Source organism: Caloenas nicobarica, chromosome 1 (genome assembly GCF_036013445.1).
Source record: "Caloenas nicobarica isolate bCalNic1 chromosome 1, bCalNic1.hap1, whole genome shotgun sequence".
NCBI classification, from domain to species: Eukaryota; Metazoa; Chordata; class Aves; order Columbiformes; family Columbidae; genus Caloenas; species Caloenas nicobarica.
In genome coordinates, this window is record NC_088245.1 from 93,131,334 (window position 1) to 93,149,837 (window position 18,504).

Consider the following 18,504-nt stretch of genomic DNA (forward strand, 5'->3'; position numbering starts at 1 on the left):
TATTCCTGGTTTATGCATTTTTAGAAATTTGAACAATTTAGAGATTGAAACAGTTCTTTAATCTAATTTTGGTTTTATGCAAATTTCACATTAATTAAATTATTCTGGGTTATTTCAAAGATTCTTCATTTTTTCTTTTTTTTTTTATTGGTCCATTCTCTCTCAGATAATACAATATGCCTTCATTATTTATTTTGACCTTTTGGCATTCTTACTTTATTATCATTTTAATATTGCCATTAACCATTCCATAACCTTTCCAGTTGCCTAGTATATGATATACATTGCTCACACCAGCCACCAGTAATTCGTTATAGCACTTCTGTATTCATTCTCGCTTCAAAACAAAGGCACTTATAGCCATTTTGAACCAATGATTTCTCTTCAGACACTTATTTCATCTCTGTCCTTTCCAGCCATGACTTTATCCCACAAAATGTCTGGCACAAAATGTGGTGCCAAAATGTAACAGCTTATATCCATTTCAGTTCATCACATTTACAAAACACTACCCACATTTAGGATGACAGAGGTAAGGGGAAAAAAAAAAAAAAAAGACTACATTAACGAGTCTCTTTGTTATGTTCAGTGCAGCAGCATTACTTGCATCAAGCCATATTTTACTCTCAGTTACAATGTAAATCCAGCACAATTCCTATGTCTAAAATGGGTTCACAGGTAGGTTAACAACAACTTCAATACACTACAGACTCTAGAGCTCTGTCCAGCCTTCACTTTGTCCAGAGTGTTAGAGGTGCTGGGATAAAAGTGATTCTGTCTCCTGCTAAGAATTAAGTTTAGGAAATTTATCAGGGTAACTCTTCTAGACATCCTTTACATTATTCTTCTCCTGTTTTTCTATATAAACCTTTTCAACTGCTCCACATTGTTAAAAGCATTCAGATGGGAAGTTACTATGTCAACTATGGCAAGGATTCTGACATTCCTTGCTAGGAAGCAAAGACCACTTAACTTGATCTTGTCATCTGGCATATCTAAGATAAAAAGGGTTGCATCACGCATATATACTGAGAAGAAATAGGTTACTTCCCAGCCCCACCACCACTATTTTACTCCTATATCACTTTCTTCTATATCATTAATAGCAAATATTGCAGAAGTTGTTGTTCTTGTATAATTTTCAAATATTGTTGATACTCAATGCAATTTTTTACTAGGATGTAGAATCACATTTTAGTGGAAAATATACTGAGCATGAACATACATCCCTAAGATGCTTCTCTCAAATGCAGAATCACATGCTCAAGATTTTCTAAAGTATTTTAATTGCCAGGAATATAAACACTGACTTTCAAACATATACAGATTACTAAAGCTTTTTAGATTATATCCACGTATTATGCTTTTATGCAGTAAAACAGAGAGCTACATCCTGTGTGGGGTCATACCTATCACTTGCCATTGTACGTCATGTACCATGCTTTAGAAGCCCTTCCAAGTCAAACGAAACTTGCTAGAACACGTAATTCCTATGCGTGTGAGAACTAAGGAAGCCTGGCTTCATACTGATTTTTATCTGGTGCTCATCTGACTTTAGGTTTAGGGATGCAGAATTTGATCTAAATGATTTTCTTGAGCTAGACTTCTATAATGGCTGTCCTCCATGCAGGTACTGCAATGGTTAATAACTACAGCTTGAGTGGGGCTACTCAACAGAAGACAAAGTCCTTCTTACATGAAACATAGGAATTAAGTACATGTGAGACCTATGCTGCCTCCAGTTAAATGTGGCTGAAATCGGAGAGACAGTCTTCAAAAGTTATTAGGCATGGATGAAAAATTACAGCATTTATGTCAGGATTACTAAAACCTATTTCCTTAATAGATCGAGCTAAACATGGCAGGATTCAATTCTAATATTGTAACTGTTTAAATGTTTGAACTGTTTAATTTTTTTTTCAATTATATATTATCGTAATTTTTACATTCTCCTGTACATTGTATTAGTATCTGTATACACATAGGTTCCAGAGATATGCACCAACACCACAGTTGAAGAACATCCTTGCACTGACAAAGCACTCTACGAGATCTCTCAACTTTTGACAGAAGGTCGCCAAATCAACTCAAGAATGCTTGTGTCCTAAAAGTACAGCTGAGACACAAGGGAGAATACCCAACTTTGAGAACACACCCCGTTAATTCTGCACGATCCATAGCAGAGCACTGGAGAGGACCTCTACATAATTGCCATCCTACAGGGGCTTCAGGAGGCTCCAGGCCTAGCGCTCAACTATATTCAGCGAACTCCTCTCACACAGTTGGTACAATCTCGCTGTAGGTAACAAGAGGAAACAACTGGACCAAAGCATTCGCTGGCAAGAAACAGACAGGAAGATTGATGTGTTCTTCCTGTAACAGCGAAGCAGGGAAATTTAGCAGCAAGAAGCTAAACTGAATGGAATGCGATCACTCGCAGCTTTGTTTTTCTCCTCCCCTTTTATTTTGTTTTATAAAAACATTTTTATTTAAAAAAAAAAGAGAAATAAATTATAAGCAGATTATTTCTTGTTTGTTTCCTAGGTATTTGCTGGATGAGTACCTTTTGCTGAATTTGAACAGGCAAATAAAAGGAAAAGAACTTGCAAGGTTTTAATTTAAAAATCTCTGTTTTACAAGAAATGCAAAAGCAAGATTTGAACCTGTATATTTAAATCAGTTTTTCTAAACAGGGCATAACCAAAGAGAAAAAAAAAATAAATAGAAGACAGTGCCCTGGTTACTAAATGAACTTGATTTCTAAATAAAACAGATTGCAAGCGGCCATGCCAAAACTTGTTTACATTTGGTCACAGTATTGCCTTTAACTCAACTAGTAATCTTGGTTAAATAAACCTACATCACATTTGACTAGTGTTTTTAAATACCTCTAACATGCACCAGTTAAAATGCATATGGTTTAAAAAAGTTTGCTTCCATACATGTCAGAAACAATTAAATACACATTTTATATTTCATATAAAATAGGATGGCAGACATAATCCTGTAAATTTGTACATCAGTCATTGCAAGAGTTTAAGGTCATACCTTCAGTTCAGATACTTCCTTGCTCCACTGTTGATTTTTTTTGTTTTTAAAAGGACATAAACACCAAACAGGTTATATACTTAAAATAGATTATATAGCAAATAACAGATTGTATTGCTTTTTTACACTTTCAGTATGGAGACCTGATATTCTTCAGATTAAAACACAACCCCCAGTCAAGTAAAACTGTATTTTTTTCACTCAGTCCTCAAAATCACTAAATTTCAACCTATAGAACACAAATTGCAGACCCTTCACATTGTGTCTCTATTAATAGGGGTTTAACCATGTAAGTTAGCTCTGAGTTCAATACTGCCCTCCACCTTCTAAATCAAGACATTGCACTAGTGCAGTCACATGCAACAACTGAATTTTCAAGATGTGGTATGCCACATATCTATCAGTTTTCATAAAATATGAAAAACACCAACACTCGGCATTCACCTTCTATTTCCAAAATGTTCCCCATTCTCTCAGTTTCCGCTTACGTTTTATTTATAAATATTTCAAAATAAAATCACAAACTCTTCAGGAACTCAGAAGTGGGGTAGTCCACAAACCATCCTCTGCTACAGCACAAGACAGACAATGCCTGGCCTTCTCTTAAAACACTATGAAAATTAAAGATGTGACAGTACTGACATTCAGTAAGTGTTTTGTTCCAAGATTTGGTAACTGTTGTCTGCCCATCCAATCCCATCCTCTGTGTGTTAAAGCCAATACCTCTATTTAGCCACATGTGTATTTAGGAGATACCTTCAGTTAGTTGCCAGCCTACAAAAGAACAATAATTCAGGCTTCCAATTGTCCTGGCAAATCAGTCACATAGTAGAGGGAAAGTTTCCACCTGGGCTGCACATTTATTTCGTGTGCTACATCACTGCCCTTGCTTGTCCTTCATCCACACAGTACTTTCCTACTGATCTTACTAATGTTCACCCCTCTGGATGTTTTCATTGTAAGAGGATGTTCTAATTTGAAAACCATTTACTTCTGAATATATGCTGCTGAATTACAGTGCCATCAGGAGAAGAGCTCAGCTTCTCCTCTAAGCATTTCTTCAGGCTAAAACACTTCTACAAATATGCTCTGCAGTTCAAACATTTACTACCAGGTTTCAGAGTAAAATTAAATTACTGTCATGGATACATTATGTTTATTAATAAAGTGTCACAAAAATATTAGTGAAAGTTAAACAGGTAAAGCAAGGACATCAGGGAACATAAACGCTCAAGTTCCAGTAGCAATGTTTGCTTTGCCAGGTTACACATCCTGTAAGTTTGATGGAAAGCATTGCACATTATGTATCAAACTACATGGCCAGGAAGAAAATTAACTTCTGAAGTTCTGGTTGGTATTTTAATTTTGCATTAACATTATATGAGAAGTGGAAAAGCAAGAATCCTGTTTGTTTGAACTGCTGGTAAATATTTACACAGAGGTTCATGAAGGCAGAGTTTTGAACAGTTGACAGGCACGAATGTCACTGAATCAATCTCTGCAATATGAAGGAAGGAGTCAGAGTCACAGGGAAGCTAGGAGTTAATCCAAGCTCTCTCGCTCCCATAGAAGCCAAAGGATTCTGCCTTTCAACGTGATGGTTGTTGTTGCATCTTTATTCCCTAGTGTCACATGTGAAAGAAGCTCCAAGTCTCCCAGATGGAAGGCAGGAGGATAGCTCCACATGCAGCTTAAATCCAGGTTGCTTTCTGCAGATTTCAATCTTGATCGTTCGCTCACCCTCACACCTGACACATCTCTCCACATCACCTTTGACTATTTAATGTAATTCTATCCAGAGTTCTCATCTTCAGTTCAGCTGCCATTACTTCCTTAGCCCTTTTTTTTTTTTTTTGTGCCCTGTTCACCCTCAGGAAACATACTTGCCTTAAAAAAAAAAAATAAAAAAAAATATATATATATTAAAAAAACCCCCACACAAATCCAAAAAGCATTCCTGCTACCAAAACTTAAACAAATAGAATCTCCCCCTCAAGCAGAAAATACAAGCTTAAGATTTTTTGCTTTCATGGAAAAAGCTCTTAAGATTGAATGTTTTCAAGGCCTTTTCCCAATTCTAGACAAACATGTCGCCCATTTAAGAGCTTCTGGATACCAAGCTAGTATAGGACCAGACTTCTCATTTTTAGGAGCTGTGGAGAAGTAAGCCACGTTATGCTGTTATCTTTCCAAGAAATCCCAACTCTTCCAGAACCCATTTAGCTTTTCTTGTCAAATCCCTGTGTGGTAAAATGAATGTAAAATAAAATATAATGTTGTTTGTGAACTGCTTCTAGACTGAAACACTTGGTCAGTTACACAGATAAGGCATCTACACTCTTACATCAACCTATTCTTAGATTTTTTTCTGCTATCCGTGTGGAGGTTTTCCACATGTTTATCTCACCCAGTTAAAGAAGCTAGTATGGCAATGAGTATGGCATAACACCTAGTAAGATTGCTCAATACCAAGACATAAGACAAAAGTACATGATCTGAGGAAGCAGGGATTGTTCAGTCTTCTAAAAAGAAAAAGCCAGGGAATGATCTAACTACAGACTGCAACAATTTGAAAGGGACTTAACACAAACTCTCCTCAGTAGCAGCAGATGGTGTAAGAAGAGAAAACTGCCATGAACTGTGTCTTGAGAGATTCAAATTAGATATCAGGCAGAATTCTGTCCACGGGAAGCCTGTGTAGCATTGAAACAGGCTGCCTGGAGGTGTTGTAGTTTCTCCATCCTCATAGGTTTCCTAGACTCCACGATCCAAAACTATAGGTGTTTGACCTGATACAACTCTAGCAATAGTCCTGCACTGAGAAGGAGATTGGACAGACTAGATGGCCTCCTGGCAACTCTTCCAGACAACACTTCATTATTTCTCTGATAATCTACATCTCTGAAACTGAGACACATTTCAGTATCAAACTTTTAAAAATATTTCAAGTGAAAAGTAGATTCTGATTTATACTATTCTGCAGCACGATCCATAACCAGCACTAACATTATCAACCTCTCATAATTTCGGGGCAACATCAGAACTTGAAGCAAGTTAATTTACCACAATTTTTTTTGTCAATATCATCAAGTCTCAACAGTCTAATTAAAGGATTGGTGGTCAAAATCTACCTGTAATATTCTAAGATAAACAACTGATAAAGAATACAAACCCCCTAATTCCTACCATTCAGAAAGTAAGCTTCAGCAACTGTAAACAGTAACTGTCCTGTAGATTTTAAAGATTCACTTGGATTTTAGGTTTTTATTTGGTTTAGAAACAAGAACATAGAATGACTATTTTTTTTTCCCTGGAGTCTAACCCAAAATCAATTGTCAGGCCCTTGAGGAAGGATGGTGTTGCCGGCCCGACTTGTCTAATGCAACAGCACAAAAACCACATGGCAGCACAGCACTCATCCATGTACATGTGCTAACAGACAACCAGCAATCATTCTGTGTATCTTAATGACCCTTTGGGGCCTCTGGAAATCCAACAGCTGGAAATAAAGTTCTAGTCTGAGAGATATCGAGGAACAGCAGTTAGGAAGGGAAGACCAACACACAGATGCAAGGACCAAATGTCACAGAGTAAAACTCACAGGTTTCATCACCATTTATGTATAAGATAGTACCTACACAGAGTGCAAAGATCCCTTAACCCCAGCATACCCTTCACAGAGCTCAACCACTGCTTAAAAGCAGAACCCAACTATGAAAGATGCATTTCACCACAACACCTTCCGCTCCAAACCAAATCAAGCACACGAAGAACTGAAATATTGAAGAACTGAAATGTCGGCCCGCTCGCTATCTTCTGGAGGCGGACGGCACACCTGAAGGCAACCACGGCAGCTGCCTAAGAGGACGCGGCAAGCGTTATCATGCGAGAGCCAAAACGCGCCGCCCATTAGCCCGTGCGCCCCCCACCCCACCCCGCATGGCCCGGGGGGGCCGCGCTGAAGGCACAGCGCCACCTGCCGAGCCGCCCGCGCCGCTCCCGGCGCTGGGACGCGGCCCGGGTGCGGGGCGCCGGGGCGGCGGGCGGGGAAGGAAAGGAGCGGGGAGGCTGGGGCCGCTGGTCCGTTTTCGGTCGGAGCGAGCAGTGACGGCCGCGCCGTGTTTGCTGAACCCCCGCCTCTTCTTCGCTTTTGAATAACCCTAACAGTACTAATAACAGGAGGGCCGTAGCAGGAGCGCAAAAACATCGTCCTAGCCCTCCGCTGTAATTATTAACCTTCCTCCGAGGCAGCCCGTGGCCTCCTGACAAGGGGGGAAACCCCGCAGAATCCCACCGCCGCCCGAGGGGCTTGAGCAGGGTGAAGGGAACGGTGAGGCGGGTCAGACCCCCGCGATACCGCTCCTCGAACACACCTCCAGGACGGAACCTCCGCGCACCTGTGGGTGCCCCCACCCCCGGGGAAACCTGCCGCGGATCTTATAGCAGCCCCAGGGAAAGGACTTGAACCTCACCGGGGCTCCGCGTAACGCTCAGCCCTGCGCGGGGCGGCCGCAACTCGCGGCGCCGTCTGGGGGGTAACAGCCCGCAGGCTCTGAGAGGGAGGAAGGGAGATCCCCGACGGGCCTTCGCCCAGGTGCCCTGCGGCCCTCCCCGCTGCTGCTCACCTGCCCTCCCGCCCGGCATTGGCCTCAGCCCCGCCGCCGCCCGGGACGGAGCTGCCGCCGGCGTAGGGAAGGGAAAGCGCTCGGCCGCCCGCCGGACGGCGAAGCCGCGCAGCGCCCGACACCGCTCGCCTCGGGGAGCGCAGGCTGCCGCTCCCCGCTCCTTCTCCCCACGCCTTCGAAAGGCCAACAGCAAAGCTTGGGAAATCACTCTGGAGAAATTCATGTGTGCGAAATTAGGAAAATTAACGAACAGAAGCTTCAGGCTGTTTTCACAAGCAACTTTGAAAAATTGGGGGGGGGGGCGGAAATCAAGCAATATGTTGGGTCTCCAGCCTAGAAACTACTGCTTTCTCAGTCGCGCTAGTCCAGCCTAAGAGCCGGCAAGCCGTCAGTGCACTTATGCGCCTACTTTCCAATACTTTTTAAAAGAACAGTTTTAAATTGTAGAAAATACTATTCTACATGGACAATCATTTCACACTGGGTGAAAAAAAAAAAAAAATATATATCCAGGATAAATTACCTACCAAAACTACTTAGACCATAAAAAAATATAATGCACAACCACAGCAAAAGCCATCAGGCGAAACCATTTATGGGCATTTTTAACTGGAGACTGAAGCTACTCTTCTTGTGGTCTTGATGTTATAAAAACACTCTTAAAATCGACTGTAGTGTGCCCCTGTGATAAATAATGTCGCATTTCCTGACAGTTACTGTATTTACTTTGTTCTGTTCTGGTTTATGCAAATAAATTCAGCACAAAAGAAAACGCATAAAATTATAAAGTAAGCATTTCTTTACAAGGCGAAAAATATCTCATGGTGATCAGGCCATTTGAAAGAACTTCTCACAAACGGTTTGTGTTTATGCTGACAAGGCTGACAGAAATAAAATTCTGCCCATGAGGAGAATGTTGTTGTTTCTAAGCTTTGAGAGTGAAGGAGAAAAATTGGAAGCTGAAGTATCTGCAATTCCAACTTTAAATAAGATCTTTATTTAACTCGTGGAACAGAAGCCAAAACTTGCCTTTTTTTTTTTTGAAACCACAGAAAGCTGATACCCAACCTTCAGCAACCTATTACCAGTAAGTAAAATGACTGATGAGGCTAATGAAATATGAGGGGGTTTTCCATATTTTTCATTTAAAAAAATGGTACAAGGACATTGCACTTATTGTACATTTAGCTTTTTGTTGTTGTTGAAATTTTTTTTAATAGAAATCTTATAATTTGTAGTAACATGGTAAAAATGCTGGTTTCAAAAGAAGGGGGTGGGAGAAGGCTTTCTCCCTCCCTTAATAATGATCATGGAATGGAAATTAGTCCACTTTTTACTGTGTCAAATTATAATAAAAGCCGTTTTTAAAATGTAGCAAAACACAGTACTGTTACGTTCATAGTGAATTTTTCAAATGAATGAAATACAGCTTACAACTATCAAAACACTACATCTAAAGAATATCATAGTGCTCCACATTTTAAAAAGGCATTTATTTCTAGTAACAATTCATAATGAGAGACAGTCATAAATATAATTCTGAAGTAACATGCATTCTCATTTTTTTTTCAAAACATTTCCCTCATTTGTTTAGTCAACTTGAACTACTTTTTTTATTTAAACTTCCATTTCAAATGCATGCTTAATGCAAGCAGCTGAAGATACTACGCAGATGAAACAAAAGTAGATTCTACCCTTGACTATTCTCATACTGCTTCTGAAGACATCAACAAAACTTTCCTATTACATTAAGAAAGCAGTACTAAACAATGCTGTCACAAATTTAACAATATTCATATAATTAAAATAATCATCTGGTATATTTCATAGCTTCGTATTGCTAAAAGTAATACCTGTCAAAAAGGGAAAAAAAGTCCAGTACAAATAAATTTATTTTTCATCATGTTAGATTTCCTATAGAAGAAGCACTCAGAGACTGAAGAAAGCGCCACTGCATTCTGATTCAAGGCTCTGAGTGTGAACTAAGAAATTTTTATCTCAAAAGAGGCAGATTTTTAAGTGTCTCTCTCCAAACCAAAATCATTCACTTTACAGTAATAAAAATAAATTCAAATTGTTTTATTCTAGTAGGAACAAAACAACAAATCTAAAAATAAGAAATAGCACATGCTTGGTTACAGAAAATTGGAGAGGAAGAGAAGAACTTATGAAAGCCATAATAAAAATGCTCTTACTTTTTAACACTATCTCTACTCATTATTTAGAAAAAAGGAGAATAAAATAAAAGAAATACACTTTCAGTGCACCCCAACAGCAAATACATTAGTAACAAAAAAAAAGTATATTAACAAAAAAAATTACTGTCTCCATCAGCAATTCAGTGTAAAATGAAACCAAGTCTATGATTCACAAAAACAGAATCCCAAGTGGTTAGTTTGGCTTTCAATCACCAAAATAGTCTGCTTGCATTTCAGACCTGATACACAAGTCATGACATGCAGGATGATAGTAGGAAATATATGAAGTTGTAGGGAGACCAGAGCTCAGGCAAAACATAGATAAATCTTGGTTTTAACAGAATGCATTGTTTTAAGAAGTACTAAGGAAATTCCACTGCTAATGAATAGTAAAAAGAAAGTATATAATAGTATAGCATGCCTGTTTTCATTTTGAAAAAAAGTACTTAATTTTTTATTTTACAAAGATAAGTTTCAGTTTCAACCTTTTGTCTCATAACAATTGTTTGATACCATTTGTTTTATTTTGAAACTCATTTTGACAACCACCTGGTGATTTTGGTAATACTCCCCACTTCAAACACAGCATCACTTAGAAGTTGACAAGGTTAAGTTTGGTGTCTCAGACAAAAGAAATGAGTACAGACTAAGATGTCAATCGGTATTCAAAAGAAAACTAAAATTAGGTTGTTTCATAAATTTTTGTATTTGTTGGCCAGTTTCAAGGTTTTTTTGACAGCTCAGCTGTCCTAAGATTCTGCAGTGGTGTGAAAATAAGAGGAGCATGTAGGGAAGAGAAACTTTCTGTGTGCCCAGCTGAGCGGGAGGCTGAAGCAGGACACCAGGAAACCCACTGGCATTACAGACCTCCTGCAAAAAAACCCCTTCAATCACAGCACACAATTAACCACAAGACACAAAGCTGCAAGAAAATAAACCTCATTATTTCCACTTACGGGAATACTTATTAATCTTGAAAATGTCTTCTATATAAACAGAGAAACCTTCTGTTCCCAGTGGCCGGAATAACTGATTCTTGAATGCAGCTTGAGTGCACTTTAATCACAGGCAAAATGTAAATCTGCACAAGTTCTCCTCTACCTTCATCTAGTCACATCTGATATCCAAACGCTTATTTAGTCAGTCTTCTTCAGTGACTGTGTCCATGATATCTCACCAAAAAAAATTTAAAAAAGAAATTAAAAAAAGGCCAGAAAGTCTTACAGTACCACACATCAGCTGACTATTGAAACCAGAAAAAATGCAGCCAGGGAGACTGCCACTCTCATGGGTAAGCAGTAATAGAGTCTAATGTGACAAACTACTTTCAGGCTTTTGAAATATAAGAAAGGAAGCATTTTCCCCATTTTCACTTGGGTTTTTGGATTCTAACCCAACTTCAGTTGACGGAAAACCCTTATTAATCTCAGTCACTCATGCTCTAGCCTTCCCAGCACAACACAAACTATTACAGAAACGGGATATTATCCTGCTCTCCTCTAATATTTATGAACCAATTTCCATTACTGAGGTGATCAGCTGGCTTTGTCCAAATGATCATGAGAGTGACCACTAAGAAAAAGCAAAGTTATTCACGCCAGATTTTCAAAGCACTTCAGTGTACAGTCAGCAGCTCAAGTACATGACTAAAAGTTTAAGGTACTGAGCACTGTTAGCTCTCGAAGTAGTCAGATGGTTCTGAATAAACTCAAGGACCTAGAAAACTGTAATCATCAAAGACAATATCTTTATTGCCCAACCAGCCTCTTAAAATTATGCCTGCAATTTACTAACTTTGGTCATGAACAGAACAGTTTAGCGTCATTTTTTTGTTTGTTTTCTGGCTTGATTTGGGTTTTACAGTTATCTGTTACATGACAATAATAAGTGCCAGAGCATTTTTTTTTGTCTAGCTACAAGCAAAACTAGATAAGCATGATTTCTCTTTCACTTTTCTACTAACTGTGTAATAAAAAAAAAAAAAGTGGCCAAATATTTCAACTCCATAAATATGAGTAATAAACATGTAAAGATCAAGTCACGAATAGGGTGTCTGCAGAATGATGTACTGCTATTATGTCACAAATACATATATTTTTTTTTCAAACTTCCCAAATAACATGGAGCTAGAGTCAAATTAGAAACATCTTTCTTACTTAAAATAAATGATGCTGAAACCAATACAACTACTTGCATGAATATGCAGAGCGGGATTTAGACTGTACTCTTTTTGTCCTGTATGAATTATCCATCACGTTTCTATTGTATATTATTAAAGTGACTTGCTTTTTTATCCTCCCAACCCCCACATCTGTGCTGCTGTAATTTACATGAATTGCAGTTAATGATCACTTGTGTTATGCTTAATCAGCATATCAATAATATACTCTGCAGCGACTAAGTAGGTCTTCTTTCTTTCCCCTTTAATGAAACCTATAGAAATGGAACTGGTATTTGACTGACTAGCATTACAAAAAGGTTGCCTAGGCAGGTGCTGGAGATGGTAGTACAGGATACAGGCCTTGTGGCTGCTGCCAATCATGTTCAAGCATCAGCAAAGCCCACTATTATAATTTTTAATTCTGTTGCCTTGCTATCTAGAAGAGCTGATGTTTTGTACTTAAAGGATTTTAATGAGCTTGACCAGATCAGTGTTACTGACGCCAAGACTGTGGCTGTGTGGGATGGTTCAAGGAGAGATCACATTCTTACAGGGTGATACTATTAACCATGGTCTAAAACACTGCCATTAGAGTGTTCTTACGTGGGACACAGAAGTCTTTGAATACAAATGAGCTATAAATCTTAACATGAATATTCAGGAATTTCTGGAAAGCTGTTATTATATATGCCCAAGTCAAGGCAGACTTAAAAGAATAAAGAACCACCACTGAATGCTGAAAATGACAACCAATCAATTTGGGTCATTTTGCCAGAAATCAATCAATATCATGTATCGATAAGATAAAATTATTAACCTGGCAAGAGGTTTATTAAACACTTCAGCTAAATTATTTTTAAAAATTCAGTAAGTCACCGGCCTCAGTTTACTGACATTTATGGCTTCAGATGAGAACACTGCTGCACACTGGAGAGGAATTGGCACAACACCAATATTCTCATTTGTGAATCACAGCCTCAAGTGTAGCTCTATTAGCTTCACCTTGTAAATCACCACTATGCTATTAGCAATCTTTCAATATGATGTGACATCTTTATTATAATGTTTTTCCACTAAAGTTTAAGTTCATATTTTAGTTATCTCAGAGACAGATGCAGCTATATTTACCAGGTTTAATTAATTGACTATAAATAAAAGGCCGTAAGAAGGGGGCATCTCTTTCACATGATGTTCAAGCTGTCATCATTTTACAGTAAAATGCAAAGTCAGATAGGATAGATGTTACTATTTCTATACTTTACATTCATGTCTCAATATGTAAGCTAAAAATTTCACAGTATTGTGAAGGCTACAGTTTAGAGTCTCAGTCCTCTTACAAAACCACTCATAGTACATGATCTACTTTAATCTACAACCATGCGATTTTTAATTAAGAATTTCATTAACTTGTAAGAACATCAGTACAATTGCATTATTTACTTTAGCTTCAATATCTGTGGATACTGCAGTAAACAGGAACAGCATGCACAGACACACACAAACAAGTTGTGCTGGATTTACCTGACAAAAATTTGCAGAAGCCGATAAAATTGCTTTGAGAGATCTGAGGGCCCTTTTTGGTGCGGTAATGTAGCACATCTGTTTTTCTTATAGCCCCCAAGATACCCTGAATCATTCCCTACCAACTTCTTTAGGCATCCAAGGCAAGAGAGGCACAGCTGCAGGGAGCAGAGCAGTAGATCTGCACAGCTGCAAGGAGATGAGCAGAAGAGAAGAGGGCTGGGCAGCTGGGAGAGGAACAAAAAGAAAAAAAAAAAAGGGGGGGGGTCTTTGCAAGAAAATAAAAAAGAAAAAAATGCAAGAGGAGACAAAAAAGACTGATGAGCTAGAAATTGCTGGAGAGTTCTCTCTTGGACATCCTGTTTATAGAGGTTTCTTATTGACAAAAGTCAGCAGGAACGGCCACTAGGAAGAAACATGAACCCTCTTCCCGTTTCTTCTCCATGTGAATGGAACAATTTGTTCAGAGACACAGAGAGACATCCATGTATAAACTCAAAAAATAAACAAAGCCTTAATCCTTAAATACTGCTAAACACCCACATAACACTTAATATCAAGAAGGCTCTACTTTAATACTAACAACTGAATTCCACAAGACAGAGATGCAAAAGTACTGTCAACACTAATCTCTGTAAGAGTGATAAAAGTGAAGCTACAGCTTGCCCAAAGCTGCAGAAGAATCAAAAAGCAGATGTTCATGATCCTACAAACAAGCCAAAGAGCAAATACCTGCCGACACTGAGAATTCAAAACGCAGTTGGTTTGCAAAAAGGACAGTGGCTGGACTCTTAGCTAGCAACTCCTCACCCTTATCAAGACTAGAGACAACATTTCTCAAGTATTTAGAAGTGGCAGTACTCTCTGGCAGAGGTTTACTCATAGGGTAAAGGGGTTTACTCACAGGAAAGCAGAGACTCGTGAAAACTTCTAGGAGTTGTCATCTTAAAGCTAGGAAACCAAAATAAGACAGCCTTAGATCACGGGTGTCAAACTCATTTTCACCAGGGGCCACAACAGCCACACGGTTGCCTTCAAAGAGCCAAATGTAATTTTAGGACTGTATAAATATAACTACACCCCTGCCTTAGAGGAAGGAAACAGAACACCATGAGAGCAGGCACAAGTGATGAGACAGCAAGAGAGGGAGCCACAGGTCTCCAAGAGCTGCCTTTCAGCAAAGACTTGACAGCACAACCTTCTCTGAAGGTGAGAGAAGCTCCAGGCACTGGGGTTTCAGCCTGCCAGGTGAGTTTTTTTGTTCAAGGGACAGAATGCAGAAATGCAAGAGTCTCCTTGCATATCTGCACTATGCAAGGTAGCAAGAGAGTAATGTTTTGTTCCTATTACGCTCAAACACACACACACATTCCACAGAGACAAGAAGCTGGGGAGTGACCACCTATCAGCACCACTGGATGGTTATGCACTGATATTAAGTCACCAAAAATTTTAAAAAGAGACTGGTGGCAAATGCTATGTAAAAATGACAGTTAGCAAGTTCAAAAGTACAGGTGCTCTAAGACATCTAGTTTCATTAGATCTGGATACAAGGTAAATAAGGAAAAAACAAACAAACAAACAAGCAAACAAAACACCAAAAACAACACACACACACCAACAAAAAAACCCCAAACCAACCAACCAAAAAAAACAACCTTCAAGAACATTATCTAGACATTTCTTTAATTAATTCATAAGTAACAGTATTTGAACAATTCAGCACGAAAGTTATCAAATAAGTACTTGCATCACCTGGATATGCCCAAAAATTTTTCACCTCCCACTACTTCCATCTGAATAAACTAGCAAGTAATACTATGAAACAGTCCTGTGATATCTTTTAGAAATACACGTTGTGATAGAAGAAGGAACAGTACGTAAAGAGATTTTTTTTTTTTCCCCTCAATACACCTCTTGCTTTCATTTTCTCCAATAAGAGTGAGCTGGGGATTACACATGCAGGGCGATGTATGTCCTAAAGAGAAGGCACCATACCTGTATAAGCCATATATCGCAAGTTTAGAGCAGACTATTTTTGAAGCTCCAAACCACCAGCACTGTTGCACGGTGTCCTCTGAAGAGGAAACAATGGTTAAATAGCACATTGGTCTGTAGCAGCACTTTTCCATTTCACAGTCTAGTGAACTCACCCCATGTGATGGGTAGGAGATCCAGCCCAGCTCCCCTTGAATTGTTTTTGAATCCAGCAGATTAACTACAAAAGAAGATAAAATGAAGAGGAATGAGTTTCATTTGCCTCTGTCCAGTTGACCCCAGTTACCCGTACCAAAAGATGTGTTTATTTGGGGACCTTGTGAAGCAGTTGATTTGTTCAGGTGGCCTGGCAGTTAGCTACAAAGAAAAAGACAGACAAATGAAAAGGATTGTCTTGTTTATCTTAAAACATAGTATGAACAGCAGACGGGGGAACTTTTCAAAATAAAAAAGTGACAAAAAACAAACAATGGATCACTGGCCAAATTAATTACAGCAGGGGGTGGGAACAGAGCGCTTCTATCAGCTGCACAAACTGTAGCGTTTTCCCCTTGGATGCCTGAAATTTGGGTCAATGCATCTAACCACATAGGTGAGATCTGAATATTTTAACCATTATTTGATTAAAGGCCTCTATTTGGCATATATAATTTTCTTAGAATACAGGAATAAATAATGAATGCCGACTGAAGTCTTTCCTGCAGTTCTTTCCTCCTCCCAATCTAATTTATTCTCAAATTGTCTTGCAGTAGTGGAGTGTTTTCTAAATGTAATGTGTAACACATTAGATACAAAAGTAATTATTTACGATGTTACAAGTTCAGACAAACCTACTTTTAAAGAGGGTTATCAATTCATTGCTAATCTTCCTGTTAGCTTTTTTTTTTTAAGAGGCATGCAACAATTTTCAGAGTAAGAAGGAAGTTTTTATTTAACAGTCTGATATAGACATTTTCCAGTCAATCAAATCACAGTGGTTTTATACCCATTTAAAAACATGACAGGTATTTAAAATAAATAAATACAAATTAATGGCTGTTCTTCTTTCGTATTTGTTTGTTACAAAAATAAATTCTGTTCCTTATCCTGGCCATATAGTCTCTAAGTGCTTAACCACACAGTTCCCTAACTAACCATTTATTTATTAATATGAAGCATAAGAGGTTAATTGAGACAAAGTATCACACACACACAAATAGCCTCTATATAAATACAAACTGATGAAGTATTAACACACATCATGACAATGCTGTTTGCAATTGCACCAATCTATACAACTTCAATATTTATTATCTACAATTTGGGCTTACTTTCATTGTGCTCCCACCCCCATTTTTTCCCCTTCAATGTGGAAATTACTGACAATGAGAAAATAAATAAATCCCATCATATGCAAGGTAGTTTTAACACCCGAGAACGATGGACCCGATAGAGGTGGCCACTGTAGCAGTCCGAGCAGCTTCAGCTCCTATTTGTAAGCCTGAAGGGTTGTCACTGCTCCCAGAACCAGATGGTCTGGGTATTGGTGCTCAGAGAAAAATAAAAGAATAGGACTAAAAAGAGAACAAATGAGGGATATTATCTACGAATCTGCTAAGTTAAGCTATTTGTATTATTTCATCATTCTCCTTTTACTTGCTGTTTAATTTTGGACATAAGTTAAAAAAAAATAAAGCTATGAAAGCATTTTTTCCTGTTATTGGCATGTACAGGAGGAGACACAGTAGGGAAAAACAAGCATATAGTATTAGAAACAAGACCGTGTCATAAACAACCATAAATACATACATTTGTCTACATTTTTGTGCACATGCATTTGTGTTATTTATGTGTACATATGCAATGCTATACTACCATGAATGAGCTGCTCTGCAATCTATGTGAGGAAAAATGTTTCGCCCTGCAGTTATACAGTATTCTGAATTTTTACCTACATCAATAAACAAAATATTGTTCCTAATCTTACAGAAATAACATAATCCAGTATTATATATTTATTTGCTCTGAATTTATCAATAATTAAATTCTCAGTCACCTAGACAAAGAAAAATCAGTCAGACCTTTGAGTGCATAGGGCCCTAGGCAGACTATTCGGAAGTGAGGTTTGCATGTACAAAAAGGAAATACTAATAAAAATTCAAAAAGAAAAAGTGCACTTCTTGCTTTCGTGACTACAAATTCACACAGATAACTGATTTCCTGGGATAAAACAGACATGTTTGTTGTGCATCTCCAATACATGGTGGTGAAAGAAGTATGACTTCTGAGGTAAATTACTTGGCAATAAGTTGCTAAGGCAAATCACTCAGGAGTAAACTTAAGTAATATATTTATTCTTTAAGAATAAGCTTCTTGAAAACATGATTGTGGCTGCTCTGAAATTTACGAACTCAGTCCAAATTCATCAGCCTCAATCCGAAAAATAAACAGGCAACAAACTCACGAGCTGGTGGTAGTTTCCCTGCCCAGACCTGCCAAGTAGCCCGGCGGTCAGAGCACGCCCGCGAGGTGCAGGTAGGCCTTCAGCATCGCTGTCCCATCTCTCTCTACGCCACCTCGATAATGCCAACTGCTTGCTGCCTGCCTCTCTCTCAGAGCAGGTTCATCAAGTTACCAGGCACTCCTACAAGAAATACTCACGGGCATTACAACAGGGCCATGACGACAACTGAATAACCAGTGCAAGCCATGTGGGGCCCACGACAGGTGGATGCCCCAGCCACAATGCAACTTGTGTTGCCATATATTGAAATCTATGACATTAACATTTTTTTCAGCCTCTCTCCTTGATTCCACCTACCTTACCTTCCTCATCTCCTCCAAACTGCCACTGCTAGGCAAACTACTTTTACATGCTCATAGGTATTTCACTTCATTTTAGAAATCATTAGAAGGGAGGTTTTCACACTGACTACAGTAGGATTCTAGTTCAGATGCAAGTCTGAGAATGCAA

At 38.6% G+C, this 18,504-nt stretch overlaps 1 protein-coding gene across 4 annotated transcripts in view; it reads right to left on the reverse strand.

Annotated features, from left to right (window-relative positions):
* The window catches only part of EPHA3 (EPH receptor A3), a 245,289-nt gene that overhangs the window by 210,891 nt on the left and 15,894 nt on the right, over positions 1-18,504 (reverse strand). For 3 of the 4 annotated variants that reach the window (XM_065657430.1, XM_065657422.1, XM_065657439.1), the window contains exon 2: positions 15,707-15,771. In XM_065657430.1, the coding sequence (XP_065513502.1) occupies positions 15,707-15,771 (65 nt within the window). Of the gene's footprint in view, positions 1-14,457; positions 14,490-15,706; positions 15,772-18,504 lie in introns of those variants that run through there. The other variant, XM_065657450.1, reaches the window with a different exon arrangement.